General features: G+C 44.9%; 1 protein-coding gene across 4 annotated transcripts in view; it reads left to right on the top strand.

Moving 5' to 3' along the window:
• The window catches only part of ttc3 (tetratricopeptide repeat domain 3), a 128,865-nt gene extending 125,380 nt beyond the window's left edge, over nt 1-3,485 (top strand). For 3 of the 4 annotated variants that reach the window (XM_056285128.1, XM_056285129.1, XM_056285130.1), the window contains one exon: nt 2,885-3,485. In XM_056285128.1, coding sequence (XP_056141103.1) covers nt 2,885-3,013 — 129 coding nt within the window. In that variant the 3' untranslated portion in view covers nt 3,014-3,485. The remainder of the gene's footprint in view (nt 1-2,884) is intronic. The other variant, XR_008810616.1, reaches the window with a different exon arrangement.
• The last annotated feature ends 16,920 nt before the right edge of the window (nt 3,486-20,405 follow it).

Here is a 20,405-nt window from a genome sequence, read left to right on the forward strand (position 1 = left end):
GTGGCACCAACAGCAAGCAACATTTTCTTGCACTACATTTGTACATTTTACAATGGCGCTCGTTGCTAGTATCACTCATAATGTTTTGTTTTTACTCTCAATTAATGGTGAACACACACTGCCTCCTCGCACCAGAACCCCTCTCCCCCACCTGTGACTCATACTCATATATATATATATATATATATATATATATATATATATATATACACACTACCGTTCAAAAGTTTGGGATCACCCAAACAATTTCGCGTTTTCCATGAAAAGTCACACTTATTCACCACCATATGTTGTGAAATGAATAGAAAATAGAGTCAAGACATTGACAAGGTTAGAAATAATGATTTGTATTTGAAATAAGATTTTTTTTACATCAAACTTTGCTTTCGTCAAAGAATCCTCCATTTGCAGCAATTACAGCATTGCAGACCTTTGGCATTCTAGCTGTTAATTTGTTGAGGTAATCTGGAGAAATTGCACCCCACGCTTCCAGAAGCACCTCCCACAAGTTGGATTGGTTGGATGGGCACTTCTTTGAGCAGATTGAGTTTCTGGAGCATCACATTTGTGGGGTCAATTAAACGCTCAAAATGGCCAGAAAAAGAGAACTTTCATCTGAAACTCGACAGTCTATTCTTGTTCTTAGAAATGAAGGCTATTCCATGTGAGAAATTGCTAAGAAATTGAAGATTTCCTACACCGGTGTGTACTACTCCCTTCAGAGGACAGCACAAACAGGCTCTAACAGGTACTATTTAATGAAGATGCCAGTTGGGGACCTGTGAGGCGTCTGTTTCTCAAACTAGAGACTCTAATGTACTTATCTTCTTGCTCAGTTGTGCAACGCGGCCTCCCACTTCTTTTTCTACTCTGGTTAGAGCCTGTTTGTGCTGTCCTCTGAAGGGAGTAGTACACACCGGTGTAGGAAATCTTCAATTTCTTAGCAATTTCTCGCATGGAATAGCCTTCATTTCTAAGAACAAGAATAGACTGTCGAGTTTCAGATGAAAGTTCTCTTTTTCTGGCCATTTTGAGCGTTTAATTGACCCCACAAATGTGATGCTCCAGAAACTCAATCTGCTCAAAGAAGTGCCCATCCAACCAATCCAACTTGTGGGAGCTGCTTCTGGAAGCGTGGGGTGCAATTTCTCCAGATTACCTCAACAAATTAACAGCTAGAATGCCAAAGGTCTGCAATGCTGTAATTGCTGCAAATGGAGGATTCTTTGACGAAAGCAAAGTTTGATGTAAAAAAAATCTTATTTCAAATACAAATCATTATTTCTAACCTTGTCAATGTCTTGACTCTATTTTCTATTCATTTCACAACATATGGTGGTGAATAAGTGTGACTTTTCATGGAAAACACAAAATTGTTTGGGTGATCCCAAACTTTTGAACGGTAGTGTATATATATACATATATGTATATATATACATATATGTATATATATATATATATATATATATATATATATATATATATATATACCATCTGCTCTTTTAACTTGCTATACCTCAAATTCGCCACAGTGGATCATCAGTTTACACACACACACACACATATGCAAACAACTACACACACACAGCACCTTACATATACTGCACACTATTTGTTATTATTGCTGCTTTTTATTTTATCTTGTTATTTTATTGCTATTGTTGCTGCAGTGTCCAGGAGCTGAAACACAAGAATTTTACTCTCTTGTACTTGTATAATGGCTGGAACAATAAAGGATCTTCCACCCATCCATTATCCGAACCGCTTATCCTGCTCTCAGGGTCGCGGGGATGCTGGAGCCGATCCCAGCAGTCATTGGGCGGCAGGCGGGGAGACACCCCACATTCACACCTAGGGACAATTTAGTACGGCCGATCCACCTGACCTACATGTCTTTGGACTGTGGGAGTAAACCCACGCAGACAACGGAAGAACATGCAAACTCCACACGGGGGACGACCCGGGATGACCTCCAACATTGGACTACCGCGGGGCTCAAACTCAGGACCTTCTTGCTGTTAGGTGACCGTGCTAACCGCTGCACCACCGTGCCGCCCCAATACAGGATCTTGAATCTTAAAATGGCCTGATTCTCTCCCTGCCGTGGGGTCACTGGTTCATACATCTTCCTCAAGGCCTCAGTGGCTGCTGCTGTATCCTCCCATTACTCCTCCATCAGTAGAGCTTGCCTGCTCCGTGCTAACTAAAGTCAAGCTACCAAATGCGACCATATTTGGTGTGCTTGATACCCTTGCGTCAGGTTCTTCCAGCTGAGTGAGGATGGAGCCTTCCTGGTTTGTAGGCACTGCCTTTGTGTCGCTGCGTTCCACGGTTTCATACGTGCAGTCTGTAGACATGTTGCCCCTTTCTGTGATGGAACGGAGAAAGCAGATGAGCTGCTCAGACCAGGTCTTTTCACACAAGATACCCGAGGCATTGTGACATGGTGGGATGTGGAATTGGTTGCTCAGTGAGGCACTAGGAGGCAATAGGTTTGTAGTATCTACAAACTCCAAATCAGTAATCAGGAACACTATTTGTCATTTCATTTCATGTACTTCTGTACAATAAGTACATACAATCAATTCCGTACATCAAAATAAGCAGGATCTTTAGTTTTTCAACAAACTCTACCAAACTTGTAGACTGGTATTACTTCACTAGGTTACGTTGCTGGATGTCTTGCCAAATCAGAAAAGAAACTCGTTTATTTCCTGAACTTCCTGTGACGTCACCGACGCACTGCTGTCTGCATGCAGAAGTTGGTCGGTTGCTTGACATATGAAGTGGTTTGCTGTTTTGTTTTGTTCTTCTGATCTGCTTATTAGGCCGACGTCTTGGATGCACCTGTATTCCACTCATGATTGTGTCTCTGACTCCCCAGTGTATCAAGTCCTGGCTTAAAGAACACAGCTCGTGTCCGACCTGTAGAGAACATGCTCTGCTGCCGGAGGACTTCCCCGTGCTGCTCGGGAGAACACGCCGAGGACACACGCCTTCAGCCGCGCCCTAAAGAGAATCATCGCCTCATTCTGTACCGTGTGGTTTTATTTTGTTAACAGTACACATCAAGGTATTCTCCTCAGTACACGTAGGAACAGAATTATCCCTCAGTGTTGTAGAAGAGGCAGCATTTCATATCCTGACTTACGGAAAACCATCCTTTCTAAATTTGTAGGTGATTTTTATTTTATTTTACTTTAACTGTTTTCATGAAGGAGGCAGTTTTATGTTTCTGTATTGTCGGACAGTGTTGTTTTTGTTTTTTGTATTACCAAATATCCCTAAAATGTTTTTGGTTTTTCACAGTTAGAAAGCCAGCAAGCCCAACCCTGCTATGTGTTCTTCATTGTGCTAATCCACCTCTCGAACCTGCAGCTCATCCAGCCTCCTTGAAGCGGTTGTTGGTACCTTTTATCCAAAGTAATTTTTATGCATTGTTTGGAGTTCATGTCACATTTATGACAGGAGAAAAATAAATGCAGTGAAAAAGAAAGTCATGGGGCAGTCGTACATATGATGATGTCATGGTGCCGTAGACTCTCCACCACTTGAACAAGGTAAGTTGTTACAAGATGTTCATGTAGGGCAGTTTCTCACCTTTTTGGGGGGGGGGGTGAATGCCCTCTACCTCATGTCCACGCTTGAGCTGCCCCCCATGAGAGAACGGTTCTGAATCTCGGTGTAAGGTTTTGGGGTCAGTGAGTCGTACTTCCCAACCTTGGAACCTCAGAAACTGAGCGATCGCCCACCAGAAAGGTGAGAAGTGTTCGTTTCAGAGGCCTTGTTTCCTGCGTTCCGGCAGCTTTTAGGTATGAAATAAAAAGGAGACCGGCGGAGGGGTCACAGGTGTCACGTCAGTTGAGACAAGGCTGCATATGATGCTGTAACGCAGTCCTTTCACCAGTGTTGGGACCGCACCATGACTGCTCTGCATTGTCCATCAAACTGAAACTCCAATATGATGGCAAACAGAATTTCAACACATCTCGAACCTGTGGACTAGAACGGAACATGGTCAAACGAGCGTGGTTAGTAGGTCTGGTACTGTGGGGCCCGATATGTGATTCGGTATTTGGAGGAGCAGTGAATCATGTCTTATACTGATTGAACTATTCCATTGAGGATGCGGGGGGGGGGGGGAGCTGTTGAAAGGAAGAGTGTACAGTGAGCAGAGTTGGTAGCTGAGGCGAGGGTTCGAGTCTCGTACTGCAGCTGCTTCACCTCACTCCTCATATGGCAAGTCATCTTAATATCTAATCAGACCACACTGCCTTCTGTAATTACAGTTTAGCTCCATGACAGCATTTCTCCTGGCCAGAACTATGTAGGCTGCGCGGCAGCAGCAGCATATAAGAATCAACCCATACACACAGACCTATCGGCCTCAATGTCCAATCAAGAAATATATAGTTGCCCTCCTGAGGGCATCAATGTCCAAACTGTCCAATATATATCTCCATGAACACGCACCAGAGCAAGGTGGGTCAGTGTGCAACCATGTCTTCCGACGGCGGACAGTGGAAAATGTCCTCTTCGATGAAGCAGCTGAGATGGGGAGACCTAGGCAGGGTTTGATGAGGTGTCCAACTTCCGTTCTGTCCTGGATGCGTGTGCGACGCATGTGTTGACAGACAGATAAACGCCTCACTCCCATCAAAGCTCTGGATGAACTTTGCCAGGTCTATCGACAGTAGTAACGGGTGAAACAACCATGCAACCTCAAACAAGAAGTGTGCAGGAGCGGCTAATTTCCAACATGTGCTGTCGAGGTATCTTCTCTATGACTGCTAACACTTCCCGAAGAAAGTTTTAATACAACGTTGACAAGACACTACCTGCTGTACAAAAGAGCGTCAGTAGGTGGCAGTGTTGTACTTCTAATGCTCCTATTTATACAAAGTACCATAAAATTAACTAAATCATCTGTACTCTGGGCTGTAACTTCAGAATCATGTGACCCTGTAGGCATTGTTGAGGAAAATTGGGTAACCAGCATTTTTTGAAAGTTCAAGGTGTCCCAAACCAGTATCCACCGGTTACCCTTCAAACAAGGACCCTGGTTTTCTATATTTCCACCTCCAAGATAACCACCCCCTATGGTAAATTGGATGTTAGATGCTGTTGCCTATCCTGGTTTAGGCTCATAGTTAAGGCACTTCCCAATGTTCAATAATATTGTGGTTGGTATCATTTGTAGCTTTCATTCAAATTCAATTATGAACCTTTTTGACATACATGGATGTCACTAGAGCTTCTCAAACCACAAAGAACATATTTTTTTCGCAATTTCCGCCTGTTATTTTCTTTGTTTTAACCCTGTGGCACCTAGGAACACCAGAGATACAAATACTGCAATACTCACTTGCCTATAGAGTTTCAGAAAATTTACAATATCACCATATTATTTCAATCTGAGGGGTTACTGTGAGCCTGGAACCTGACTATGCAGTTAGGGAGTTACTGCAGACAAGAAGCCAACATGCATGCCAGCAGCTTTCAATATTTTGCTGGTATCCATCTACTCTAGTAAAGGTAACTAACAATCATTTTGATTAGATGAGTGTGTTTATGTAAGTCAATGAAATTATGTGAAATCAATGAATTCAATAGATTAAAGCTAGCTAGCTAGATTATCCATAGATTTTAGCTAGCTATTTTCTATTTACTAGCTAGCTAACATTAATTCGTGGAATTCATTGATTTCATTATAGTCTAGCTTACCTATTGCCAGGAGGCCTACCTAATCCAAGTTCATTCAACTTTGTACTCTATGTAACTAATATTTATCTTCATTACATGACCTTTGTGTTTATTGTTTAAAATATAAGTCCATGAGGTATTCTGAGAAGTCCATAGATTTTTAGCTAGCTTGCCCAGCCAGCAGGCTATCCTCGTGAGCATGTGGTAGCGGTAGTTATTAATAGGTAGTAATAATAACTATTAATTAGTTATTAGTCCTACTAGTTCCATTCCAGAATTGCTTGACATTTTAAGTAAACCACGTCAAAACAAGCTGGCTAAATAAGCAGTATAACTTTTGTTTCAGCCTGATCATAGAAGTTGTTGGCAGTCTAAAGAAGACTGGCCACTCCCAAGTTCTAGAAGAATGTCTCATCTGTCAGGAGACAAAAAAATGAAAAGTTATCAAAGGGAGGACAGCAGGGTTTTGACACAATAAAATGTGCTGCACAGACACGAGACAAACTGTGTGATAGAGGCAACCGGCCAGCAATCGATCGTATAAAGGAAATATCCATAACAGATGTGGAAAAACTGTGGTGGCACAAATCCTGTTACACGTGGTTCACCAGCAAATTTGAAATTGAAAGAATAAAACAGAAAATTCAGACATCCAGATCTATGTGTGATAGCACAGCAACCCCAATGCTCATGAGAAGTTCAACTCAAACTGTGAAATGGGACCTTTGCATCTTCGTATCTTTGCAAGATACAAATCTCAAAGAGTCTGTGTCATCTGTTACTACATTTAAAATGCGCGAGCAGATCCTGGATTTATCCAAGTATGATCAAGAGACCCATGTGCGCCTCACGGGTGTTAGTGACGTCATAGCAGCAGAAGGAAAGTACCATCCAAACTGCTTCAAAAAGTTCAAGCGAAAAGCGTCAAAGACCAAAGATAGTTCAGAAAACACAGGTCTTGCTATGGAATGGCTTGTCAGTGAGATGAAAGAGTCTGCAAAGAAGGGACATGTCCTTCAACTGTCTGAAGTATGGAACAGATACTGTGAGTTAGCAGAAAAGGCCAACATTGAAGTACAAGCATCATTTAGAAGGAGGAGAGCTACTTTCAAAGAAAAACTTCAAGTATATGTGCAGGACACCTATGACTTCATAACAGTACCTAATCAATACGTATTGCTCGTTCCCAGAAAATTGGTGCATGTGCCGTTTTTAGATTGCATGGCAGAGGAAGAAGAGTCCAGTGAAATCCCTGTATATCACTCTCCTAATGAGGGATTCCGGGAGATGCTACATGTTGCACTGAAATTAAGGCAGATCTTGCACGTTTCATCTCTCAACAGCTGATCCTAAGAGCACTAGAAAATAAAGTCATAGTTGCTGCAGGTGGGTTCAATAATGAGGAAACTGTGGAAGCCTCAGATCCAGCCCTTGACACTGCAAACTTGGAAGCCAAACACGCAAGAAGCTGACACAAGGATCGTTCTTCACTGCATCAAAAGCAGCGCCGACACCATTGTTGTCTCTGCTAGAGACACAGATGTCTTGATACTGCCAATTGCATATTTCCACATGATGCCATGTACAAAAATCTGGATGAGAGCTGGCACTGCAAAGGAAAGAAAGTATATCCCAATTCATACAATAGTGGAAAAGCTACAGATGGAAGAGTAGGTCCTCAAACGGCTTCTGGGTTTCCATGCTCTGACAGGGAGTGACTCAACATCGTACATCGCAGGACATACTAAGAAGACGTGCTGGGGTGTGTTTGTAGAGAATAACCACCTACTTAAGGGGCTTGGTGAAGGTCTTGAACTTACCATATCGTCCAGGATGCAGAAGTATTTTTCTGTAAAATGTATGGTGCGATGAATACTGACAACATTGATGATGTTCGGCTAAGCATGTTTAGTAAGGCCATGAAAATAGAGAGCCTACCACCGACTAGAGATGCTCTCTACTTTCATATCCAGCGTTCTCACTCCCAGGCTTTGGTCTGGCGGCAGGCCCACTTACAGCACCCAGTTCTGCCCCTGCCTGAAGATATGGGATGGAAGATGGAGGAAAATGTTCTTGTTCCCCAACTCATGTCACTGCCTCCAGTTCCAGAGGCATGTGAGGAGCTAATCACCTGTTCCTGCATCACTGGATGCAAGACAGCGTGATGCGGCTGCAAGCCCAACCCTTGTACTGCATCTTGAAGTGCAGAAACTCCAGTGAAACCTGTATGAATAACTAACTTGTTATTTTTAAGCACTCTGCACCACCCCCTGAAACAGACAAGGAAGGAACACAGGAAGGGAGATAAGGAGACATAAGGATATAGGGATTGGGAAGGAGAAGACCGAGAATGAACTAGGGACTAGGAGCAAGGGGCATGGAGAGAGAAGTAGGTTGGGGACAAGGAAGTACACAGAGGGTTGGGGACCAGGAAGGACATGCAGAAGACACAGGACAGAACAGGAATGGGGAACACGGAGCAAAGAGGAAGACAACATAAAAATACACTAGAGAACAAGAGGGGCCACCAGACTATGACACCACCTGTGTAAGAACCTTGTTTTGGTTTAATAAATAGATCAAACCGCTGAAGTTGCCTTATTATTATTATTATTATTATCATTATCATAATCATCATTATTGTTGTTGAATTCAGCACATAATTATAATACAGAAATTACGATGACTGTGAAGCACTTCATATCCCTATTGTGATCTGTACATTGCTGGTGTATATCATAGTTTTGGCCTAATTATTACTTAATTAATTTGATGTAAATTATTCCAATAAGAAAGTTATGAGATTGACCTTTTGGTGTTTAAAACCCAAAACCTAAAAGAATTTCTTTATAGGACTATATAGTATCATCAAGAATCTCGCCATTTCCTGCTTTTTACCCAATTGTTACATAATATATGCAAATTATGCAAATAAGGAAATGTGGCATGATTGCATTATGGTAAAAGGTGGATTTTAGGACATCACAGACATGGATTTAAAGTGTTACATCACCTTTATAAGTTAACTAGAAGCTTAAGTATAGCCATTTCCAGTTTTGGAGATTAATATGCGCATATGCTAAATAATCAATGTTTATGACTAAACAGTAACTTTTACAGCAGGGTAACCAGCAGAAATGGATTCAGCACTAAAAAATAATATAGAAACAACACATAAAGTGCTTTTCCTCAAAAATGCCTACCATGTTGTTTTCTAAGGGGCTTTTTCAGTTTTCGGTCCTGACTACTGCTTTTTCTTAAATAAAACATTAAAACCTAACTTTTACAAACAAAACAGAACAACTTGGTTGGAAAGAGCCCTTGTTTGTGGATGGAGTTTAGACACGGTTGTTGTGATGTCTTTTACTGTCTTGGGAGGATCGCTGTAGAGGTCTCCCATCAGTTTCAGCTGGATCTCAAGTCGGGCTTTGTCAAAGTGCACGGGAAGGTGAAGGGAATCTACTATAGCCACTATCTGTTCCTTGTTGGCTGCTTTAATAAGCACCTTTTCTCTGAGAGCTGCTGTTTTCATACCATCTTGATCAAGTCTCCTCTTTACTTCTGCTGACCAAGTCCACAGCTTCATAGAACTCTCGTCTCCATGAGTGTTGCACAACTTGTGCGTCTGCGTCTGGCTCTGCTGTGTATCGATACCGGGCTGGGGTTTTGTCACCCTGTGCTCACCTGGCATTTTAAGTCCCGTTGTGTATACAGTTTGTTGTAGCATGTTGTAGCACCGCTGTGTCATCCCGAAGGGCCTCCATGCGCCTTCCGAGCAGTTCGGCACACTCAAGGGTGCCCAGTGTGCTGGCTTTGGTATGCTGCAAACCCCTGGCCCCCGACTCGCACGGCTCGAATGTTGCTTCACAACAGAGGAGGCCATAGTAGGTTTTAGCCTTCATTGCTTGCTTGAGCAGGCCTCCGATCTTATCTCTGGTCTCTCCCCTCACACTTTTGTCATCCTTAAGCTGCTCCAGTGATTTGATGATTTCTCTGTAGGCACTACACACACGTTTGATAGCTACTGTTCGTATGCACCGTCTTGTTGGACATATGGCCAGTATGGTAACTAGCTCATTGCAGCCTAACATGAACTCATAGCGCTCCTTGCGTTTTGCTGATTCCCGGATTACCACAGCAAAGTTCACTGAATCAGCGATGAGACCCACCTCACGCGCAGCCTCCTGGAGAACTGGGTCAAGTGAATGGTTGGCACAGTGGACGAAGAGGGACTCGGGGCATGTTTCTTTTAGCCGTGCCTGAACACCCGAAAACAGTCCTGACATGTTAGAAGCTCCATCAGAACAATATCCATGGAGACGCTCAGCTGGGATGTTCAGCCTGAGAAATACATCTTGGATGCACTTGAACTGGGTCTCTCCGCTGCTGTCGGGGGCGTTGTAAAATCCAATGAATTCAGAGTGAATCTCCAATTTCTCATCCACATACTGCAGCGTCAGTTAGAACCGCTCTGTTGTACTGGAGTCGGTGGTACCACCAGCTGGGAGTCCATAGTACGGACTATTTCTGGCACGGGATACCATCTCACGTTGAATAGCGCAGGCGTACTGTTGAATGACTCCTTTCTGGATTGTGTCCAAGAGCCAGTTAACTCTCCTCTCAATCCACTGTCTCTCTCCTGGGAGGTTGAAGGTACGTTCAAGCATCAGTTCATACAAAATGCCATCACGAGTGCTGTCACCCTGAAAAGCCACCCCCTTCTCTCCCAGGAAGAGCACTGACCTGAACATCAGCTCTAAAACATGCCTTGCTGTGTCTGGAGTTCGGCGGGCAGCATCAGATAAAAGGGCAGTAATTGGGGTGTTTTGTAGAGAAGCAATTTTTTTTTTGAATGGCATCACGATGACGTTTAGACTTTCCATGCTGGTGGAATGTTTCTATGGCTTTCCGCCAGTTTGTGAAGCCTCCCTTGACAAAATTGCTGTCAAACCTTACACTATCTTCATCGATGAAACGTTTCTCCACCGCTTTCACACCGCTAAACCAGACCACGCCACCACCTTCCTCAATATGATGCCGCCACCACCTCCCTTTGTTGAACCAGTTTGACTTGAATGAAGGAGAAAACATCTCTTTTCCAGACCGGCTTCCAGGAAACCTGAAGTTGGCTGGTTGGTGTGGAGTGATGGCCTGGACTGAAACCACGTTAACGCATCTAGCATTTCGTCCTGCTACTGCCAGCACGTTAGCTTGAATTAGCGCGAATCCTGGGCCCGGGGCAGGTGCGGCGGTCGCTTCGGAGGTGCTGCAGCTGCTGCTGGTAGGCCTATTCAGCTTCGGCTCCAAGTCTGCTTCATCCTCCTCCTCCGCTTGTTCCACCAACTTGAGGCTCAATCTTTTTGTCTTTTTTGGGCTTCCCAAAAAACTCAGAAACGCGTTTTTGCACCATTTGGACTGGTGTTCAGACTCGTGACCTGACGGAGTCACTGACAGGTGCCGTCATGAGACAATTGTTGCTTGTTGTCATTGTGGCTTAGGCCACTTACTTTTTACAGTCAAGTCATTCATGTTTCCAATGAATTTTAATGAATAAATGAATATATTGAATTTCATTTATTTATTTTAATTTTTTACTTATTTATTTTTAACCCCTCACCCCCCCCCCATTTTTCCTGGGCTCCACGCCAGGGGGTGCTGCAGCACCCTCTGCACCCTTACTTCCCGCGGCTATGCATGTATCGGAGGAAACGTGGTGGTCTGCAGCCCTCCCCGGATCAGCAGAGGGGGTGGTGCAGTGACCGGGACGGCTCGGAAGAGTTGGGTAATTGGCCAAGTGCAATTGGGGAGAACATTTGGGGGGGGGGGGGCTAAATTTAAGATACCTTTAAATCCTTAAAAAGTACAAGTTGCCGTTTTAACATTTAATAGCTAAACTGGATATCCGTAATTCAATTCTTCTTAGTCAGAAAGAACCTTTGACATTCTTCCTGTCCACAATTGTCCATTTCAGATCTCCACAACGTCATTCTTCTTAGGATCAATGACGTCACTTTTGCCATTCACGTGTATTGGGCTTTCACTTTCAGATATCCACGATTGGATTTTTGAAGTCTAGAATGAACAATCTGGATATCTGCAGTAGATTTCTTACTAGGAAATCCTACCGTTTCAGATATCTGCAATCCAAATGTTACAGGTCATAACTGAAGTTGGCCATTTTGACATTTATTCTTATCTTTTTTATACGCAGACTTGCAGACCAGTAAAATGACGTCGCTTTCTCTGAGTTTATGCTGCGTTCCATTCAAAGTCCGAGGTCGGAATTTCCGCTTTCCGACCTCCAAGCGTTTGGTGCACGACGCCAAACGTAAACCGAAAACATGGCTGACCGTGATAAACTGGTGTCTTTACTGGCAGATGTGTCCGCGGTGCAGCCTCCTTGCATATACAAACAAAACAGAGGAATAACTTCTGTGAAGAGAAGAGCACTTTCAGAGACTGTTCACCATAGCCGGCTACCTAATAACATTGTCGACATATTTTGATACCAATTTACATGCAGGACAGGTTGTACTATATGATAGTACTAGAAGAACCCCGCTACAATGTAGCGGTTTGGTTATCCACCCGTCTAAATCTCCCTCCTCTTCATCCTGCCAGCTAACCGCCTTCCCCCTGCCCCTAACCCCCCCCCCCCACTCCAACTCCCTCCCCCCAAATGCTCAGAATCATCTGAAATGCCAAGAAAAGTGGTTTACCCCCCACTCCAACTCCCTCCCCCCAAATGCTCAGAATCACCTGAAATGCCGAGAAAAGTGGTTTTGGCCATTTTTAGAAAATGCATATTTTGCATAATTATACATAATTATTATAATTATATTTTAATTTTCTGCTATTTTTCTGGTCCTCTCTGGAACAATACCTACCACCTCCAAAAAAATAGGATCATAAGTGCATTTTTGCAAAAATGCATATATTTTGCATAATGCCAAAACATTTAAGTCCCAGAAAATTTGTTTTATATAGGTGAAAAAATCAAAGATGCTCAGAATCATCTGAAATGCCGAGAAAGGTGGTTTTTGGCCATTTTTAGAAACATGCATATTTTGCATATTTATGCATAATTATGCATAATTTTGATTTTCTGGAATTTTTCCCGTACTCTCTGGAACAATACCTACCACCTCCAAAAAGAATGAGGATCATAAGTGCTTTAGTTTTCGGTCCCGCTATCTACACTAACTAACACACACACACACACACACACACACACACACACACACACACACACACACTAACACCACACACACACACACATTACGAAAATATATGAGTAGATGTGTTACTGTAAGTAAATATTGAGCAAATATTCTTTACGCTGCCTTAGTTGATGGTTTACCATTAACACTGCGCCTCCATGGGTGCTGCCATTGTTGTGTGACGTCAGACAAATGTTTCTCCATGAGTCAATTCAATTCCATTTACTGTCATTCAAAACAATGTGCAGGCACATGTTAGAAATGAAATAGGGGCTGCGGCTTCGCCAAACGGTTCAAGACAAACACAGACAAACACAGTATATAAGGTACACACACACACACACACACACACACACGAAGACCAAAAGATAAAAACAAGTTTAAAAAAAAAGAGCACGAGTACAAAATATTTAAAAATATTCACAGACATTCAATGGGGGGCCAGGTTCAGGTGGGCGACAGCTTGGGGAAAGAAGCAGTTTTTGAGCCTGGTAGTGCGGGCTGTGAGGCTCCTGTAGCGCCTCCCAGAGCGTGTTGGATGTATTGGATCCAATTATTGGTTAAGTTCAATCAGGTTTCATGAGAAAAAGACATATTTCCAATAATATCAGGCTCGTTATAGATTTAACTGATTACTAATTCTTATGTCCTGATGATAGTTTCATCCTTTCTCTGGACCTCCGTAACTCCTTTGACATGGGAGAACATAATTTCATATTTCACTCCATGGAAAAATTTGGATTTGGTGACTTTTTCTGTTAAGCCGTTTAGACAATGTACACCAATGGTAATAGCTCCGTCAGAATGAAAAGTGGTACGTCCCCGAGGTTGGATTTAAAACGTGGCATCTGTCAGGGATGTCCATCCTCCCCATATTTATTCATTCTTTGCAGACAAGTTCTTACTAATCATATTAAGGATAGCACATTAAAAGGAATATCCGTTGCAAACAGAGATATTATAATTAGTCAACTTGCTGGCTACCTTATTTCTAAAGCATGCTAGTCGAGTACCTATTGCTATAAAAACAATAGAATCATTCTCTGCAGCATCTGGACTTTGTTTGAACTTGAACAAGTGTGAGCTCTTCTCTCTCAAAGAATGGCTCATACCCTATATCTCTTACATACCACTTAAAGAAGGGGTTACTTATTTGGGAATTACCATCATGAAAAAGGAAGAAGCAAGGTGTTCTGAAACTTTAGCTAGTTCATTGATAAAATGAGGGGGCGGGGCTTAACCAATGGTTGCAAAGAGATTTATCCTTAAAAGGGCGAGTGTTACTGACGAAGGCAGGAGGGTTATCCCGTCTCACATATGCACCAATGTCTTTATTTGTCAATAAGCAGATATGTAATACAATTGATAAATTACTCTTCAATTTTATATGGAAAAACAATTCTCATGTAAAACAACAAAAAAATCTGTTATTATGAATACCTGCGACTCTGGTGGGCTCAGTTTTCTTGATTTCACTGTACACTTGATAATACCTTTAAAATTAATTGTGTAAAGTAATTGCTAAACAACCCTACATCTCCTTTGAACTTTATACCTAATTATATTTTCTCTAAGATTGGAGGCCTTGAATTTGTACTTTTGTGTGATTATAAGATAGAGAAACTTCCCTTAAATGTACCTAAATTCCACAGACAAATTCTTCTAGCATGGTCTTTAATTTACAAACACAACTTCTCTCCCCATAATTGTTTCATTTGGAATAATCGGCATATTATTTTCAGAAATAGATCCCTATTCTATCAAGACTGGCTTGACTGCAATATAATTCTAGTAACCCCATTAATCTGCAATATAATTCTAGTAACCCCATTAATTATTGTTAATGGACTGCTGTTGAACTACTCTGAATTCCTAAATACCTTTGGCATTCCTGTTACCCCAAAGGAATTTGCCACGGTCATGGATGCTATTCCTTCTGGAATTCTAATTCCCCTAAAAGGGGCAGAAAGACCAGTTTGCTAACCCTAAGGTAACCCTAGTGTAGTACTGACCACTACTTTAAGAAATAACCGTAACATACGGTCATTATTTCAAAAAGATATTACTACTAGTACCCTTTCTGTTGTACCCTATTGGTCTAGATTTGTTGATAACTTGAACTGGAAAAGTATCTGGAATCTTCCATACAAATACCTCCTTACCAATAAAGTAAGGGACGTTTATACATCAGTATTAACCCGCAAGCCGTTGTCTTCTTAAGTTTAAGGAAGACATTTGTGTTGACTGTTCATTGTGTGAACTGTACCCAGAAACAGCGCCGCAGCTGTTCTGGGACGGTCGCTACACCGTCAGGTTTTGGAAAGACGTGTGACGGTGTGTTGTCAATAACATGGACTCTGTTGGTAAACAAGGGTTTACCACTTTAAGAGCAAGATCTGGGGTCGGACTCTTGATTGGTTGGTAGGGAGGGGTGAATGAGGAAGTTGTTGTGTGGCGCGAACGGTATTGGGAGCTCAGCGCAAGTGAAAGGAAATATTACTAAGAACTGTGATATATTGGACCTATGTCAACGTTTTGTGCAGCTGTGAAGAAGGATTAAATGTGTTTCCAAAGAGAGAAGACGGTGTCCTCGCCATTTTCAGACGAAGTGAACTATTGAACTGTGTTGGGTTGTACTCCGGAGTTTAGCTAGCTAGCACCAGGCAGCGAGCTTTGGCCCTGGATCCGAAATAAATTCGGTTCCCCTGTATCTTCCGGCGAAGGTAGTCAGAAGACGGAGACAGGAAAAGTAACACTGGGGGCTCTTGTCCGGGATAAATTCGGTCTGCATCGGTGAGTGAACTCTAAGGAAAATATATGGTATTTCTGAAGAAGCAACTGTTATAAAGAAGACAGCTAATCACAAAATGGCGGCAGCCCGCGGGAGCAATGTGACTGAATGTGAAAGCAATTATCAGGAGACTAACTCGAATCCATTCATGGATCATAATGGTCAACAGACCAATCCTTTCATGCCAGACTATACACTACCAGTTTCAAGCACAAATCCATTTCTGACATGGGATGGGATGGTCAGGGACAGTGGAACTGACGTGCAGGATAGTTATAGCCATATCTATCAAGAAGAAAATGAACTGGTGTCAGGGGGTCAACCCAATGCCTGGGTATATCCCCAAACTGTAGCTTTTGTGGCAACACCCAACAACAACCCGTTTGTGTCTGAACAGCCCATGGGATATGCTGAAAGCACACCAATGCATCATAATCCATTTACCTCATGTCCTGAGCTCTCTCCCCAGCCATTCACCCCAGGGATGCCCGTTGGGAGTAACCGTCATGTGAATGTGCAACCGACAGATTTTGACGCAACACCACCGTATGAACATGAGCAATCTCCACCTAGGTATGGCAGGTCCCGTATACGCCTCACAGGTGTGCGCCGTGACCCCTCCCCAGAAAGTGAGGATGACTTGGACAGACGTGAGCGCGTCCCCACACTGTGGCCTGGCCAATATGATGGTACCACCGCATGGAGAGAGTTCATGTACCATTTTAAGAGCTGTGCTATAGCTAACCATTGGTCAGAAACCACCAAGGCTGTCCAGCTGAAATTCTGTCTAGTAAGTGCTGCTGGTGCCGTGGTCCACCGGAACCCCCGGTCTGCTAGATGGGATTACAGCCGTACTGTGGGGGAGCTGGAGGCCGCCTATGATCCCACATCAGAGCATGCTGCTGCAGTGGGCATCGAGTTGAGGCAACAGGTCCGTAAACCAGGTGAGGCCTACATGCTTTGAGAGACGACATATATGAAAAGGTATCAATCGTGTATGCTAACAGAATGGAGCAAGAACAAGATGCCATTGTGGTAGAAGTGTTCACAAATGCTCTGGGGGATGCTGGCATTGTACAAAGGCTGTTAGAAGAGCGGCCCAGTACTCTAGCCCAGGCATATGAAATTGCCCATCGGTATGCAACCAGGAAAAGAGCAGCAGAGAATGTAACCCAGCTCATGCTAACAGGGGCCCGTAATATGACCGAGCGGAGGCCTAGAACAGCTACAGTGTGTGAATATGAGGAGGAAGAGCTTAAGAGCAGCGTGGCCGTCATAGTCACACCTGATGAGAGGCCTAAACCCTCCAATTCTCGTTCTCAGCCAAACAGACAAAAGGGTGGTCGTAAAAGTATCAACTGGGATGAAATCCGCTGCCATAATTGTTCCGGCATAGGGCATATGAAATGAAGCTACCCCTCACCAAGACAGCCAAATATGGTTCAAACAGCCCCGGTGCTCCAGGCCAAAAGGAACTTACACTCATCCAATGTGTTGCATCTTAGAGCTCAGAGCCAAGAGATGAGCATTCATGTACTAATCCATAACCTTGAGGTGTGTGCTCTTTTAGATACTGGTGCAAGGAGAAATGTTCTTCCTGAGCGTCATTACAATACTCTCGGCCCTGAGATCCAACCCCCGCTCGAACCGTCAATCGTGCAGTCGCTGCAGGGCATTGGACCGGAGAAAGTTCCAGTACTTGGTGAAGCCCACCTGCCCATCCAAGTTGCTAATCGAACAGTGAGCGTCAACTTCATTGTCGCTGATGTAACTGACACAGAGGCCATCCTCGGTAGCCCATTCCTAGAGCAGACACGCGCACGTTTGGATTTTGGCCAACGTAAGATTGTGCTGTTCGGCGAGCAGGTAGCCTACTTCGACCCCAACAATCAACCCAGGGTGCATGTCACGAGGATAGCCCGCACTACTGTTTTGGAGCCTGGACAGGAGTACATAGTACCAGGAAACGTACATTTCCGCGGACATGTACAGGGAAGCGTGATGATGAGTCCCACCAAAGGCTTTGTGGAGAAGCACCACGTGCTGGTGGCACAGGCCCTGGTTGAGGCTGGGTCCATGAAGCACATCCCCATCAGAATGTACAACCCTGGGAACACTGCTGTCACCATAAGGAAGGGGGCGGTGGCAGGACTCCTTCAATCGGCCGAGGCAGTTCAAAACCCTACCACTGACATCGAGCACGATCCACCCACTATGGAGCTTCCCAGGATACCTGACCATCTCCAAACCCTGTATGCTCAGAGTTCAAATGAGCTCAACGTTGCACAGCGATGTCCGCTAGGTCAGCTGTTGCAGTGCTACGGGGATGTTTTCTCCAGAGGACCCACCGACTTGGGCCATACCAGTTTGGTCCAACATGACATTGAAACCAGGCCTGGCGCTCCAGTGAAACAACAGCCCTGACGAATGGCCACAGAAAAACAACAAGATGCTGACCAGCAGATACAGCAAGGCCTCGAGGCTGGTTTCGCCCGCCGCAGCCACAGCCGCTGGGCATTGCCCATTGTCATGGCCCGCAGAAAGGATGGGGCCTTCTGCCTTTGTGTAGATTATCGTGCTCTAAACGAATGCACTGTAAAGGATGCCTACCCGCTGCCGCGGATACAGGACACACTCGACACCCTGTCCGGAGTAAAGTGGTTCAGCACCTTGGATCTCGCCTCGGGCTATTGGCAAGTCGAACTGACTCCTAGAGCACGCAGGGCAGCCGCCTTCTGCACCAGGAAGGGTCTTTTCGAATGGAATGTGATGCCTTTTGGCCTATGCAACGCGCCGGCAACATTCCAGCGACTAATGGACCGTGTCCTGGCAGGCATGCAATGGGAGACCTGCCTTGTGTATTTAGATGACATCATAGTCCTTGGCAGGGATGTCCCAGAGATGCTACAACGCCTTGGAGAAGTGTTTGACCGGCTGCGCCAGGCCAACCTGAAGCTGAAGCCTGCCAAGTGTTGCCTCTTCCAGCATCAAGTCGCCTACTTGGGGCACATCGTGTCTGAGAACGGTGTTGCCACTGACCCACAAAAAGTCCTGAAAGTGCAGCAATGGCCGACTCCAACCTCTGTCAATGAGGTCCGTCAGTTTGTTGGACTAGCGTCCTACTATAGGCGGTTTGTTAGGGATTTTGCTACGGTGGCGGAGCCACTCCACGCCCTAACTAAGAAACACGCCCGTTTTCACTGGTCGGAGCAGTGTGAGAAGGCGTTCGAGGAGCTGAAGCGGTTACTTACCAGTTCTCCCATCCTCGGTTACACACTGGATAGCGGTAACCTCATCCTAGATACCGATGCGAGCGATCTAGGGATTGGAGCTGTCCTCTCACAAGTGCAGCACGGCCAGGAGCGGGTGTTGGCCTATGGGAGTCGAAAGCTTTCTAAGACGGAGCAGAACTACTGTACTACCCGGCGGGAGCTTCTGGCAGTGGTGGAGTTCACTCGTAATTTTCGTCAATACCTGCTGGGTCGATGTTTCATTGTGCGCACCGATCACAGCAGCCTCCGTTGGTTGACCAGGATGAGAGAACCCGAGGGGCAGTTAGCCAGGTGGCTCGAGAAGCTGGCTGAGTTCGACTTCCAGATAGTTCACCGCCCTGGTTGCCTCCATTGTAATGCTGACAGCATGTCTAGGAGGCCCTGTCGTGAGTCATGCCCTTGTAGGGTTCCTGACACCCCTCAATCCAGGAGCATCAACCATCAGGGGGTGCAGTGTGATTTGGACAACACCCAGGTGGTGCCAAGCCCAGTGGGGGTGGTGGAGTCACTCAAAGGAACCGCAGAGTCTCAGACAGAGAGGATCTGCCTCACAGACACTACTCCGAATGCTTTGTTCTCTGGCTGGACCCTCGAACAGCTGCGTGATGCACAAATAGCAGACTCAGACATTGGTCCCATCAGGAGGTGGTTGGAATCAGGTGGGGAGCGGACTCGCTGGGCGGAGGTTTCACCACACAGCCCAGCCACGAAGACCTACTGGAGCCAGTGGAAACGACTATACTTAAGGGATGGCATCCTGGTGAGACGCTTCTACTTCAACGATGATGGCCTGTTCTACCCGCAGATTGTGCTGCCCTGTGCATTTCAGTCAGACGTGCTGAAGCAGATGCACGATGGACCTGTTGGAGGCCATTTTGGGGTTGACCGCACCCTGACCCGCATCCAGAACCAGTACTACTGGTACCAGATGAGAGAAGATCTTACTCTCTGGTGTCGTACCTGTATAAGTTGTGCTGCAAAGGCCAGGCCAGCCAAAACACCTCAAGGCCCCATGGGAACTGTGAGGGTGGGGACACCTATGGAGCGGGTTGCCCTAGACATCATGGGCCCACTAAATGAGACTGAACGCCACAACCGATACGTGTTAGTAGTGCAAGACTACTTTAGTAAGTGGGTGGAGGCATATCCCTTGCCAGATCAGCAGGCTGTGACAGTGGCCGCGGTGTTTACCTCTGAGTGGGTGTGTCGGTATGGAGCGCCATACACCCCCCACAGCGACCAAGGCGCAAATTTTGAATCTGAGGTTTTTCAGAAGATGTGTGAGACTCTTGGTATCGAGAAGACCCGTACCACACCCTTCAGGCCACAGTCTGATGGCCAGGTTGAACGGTTTAATGCCACGCTTCAAAAGATCTTGGCCACCACAGCAGAGCGTTGCCATTAGGACTGGGACCTCAT

Source organism: Lampris incognitus, chromosome 8, assembly GCF_029633865.1.
Source record: "Lampris incognitus isolate fLamInc1 chromosome 8, fLamInc1.hap2, whole genome shotgun sequence".
Lineage (NCBI taxonomy): Eukaryota > Metazoa > Chordata > Actinopteri > Lampriformes > Lampridae > Lampris > Lampris incognitus.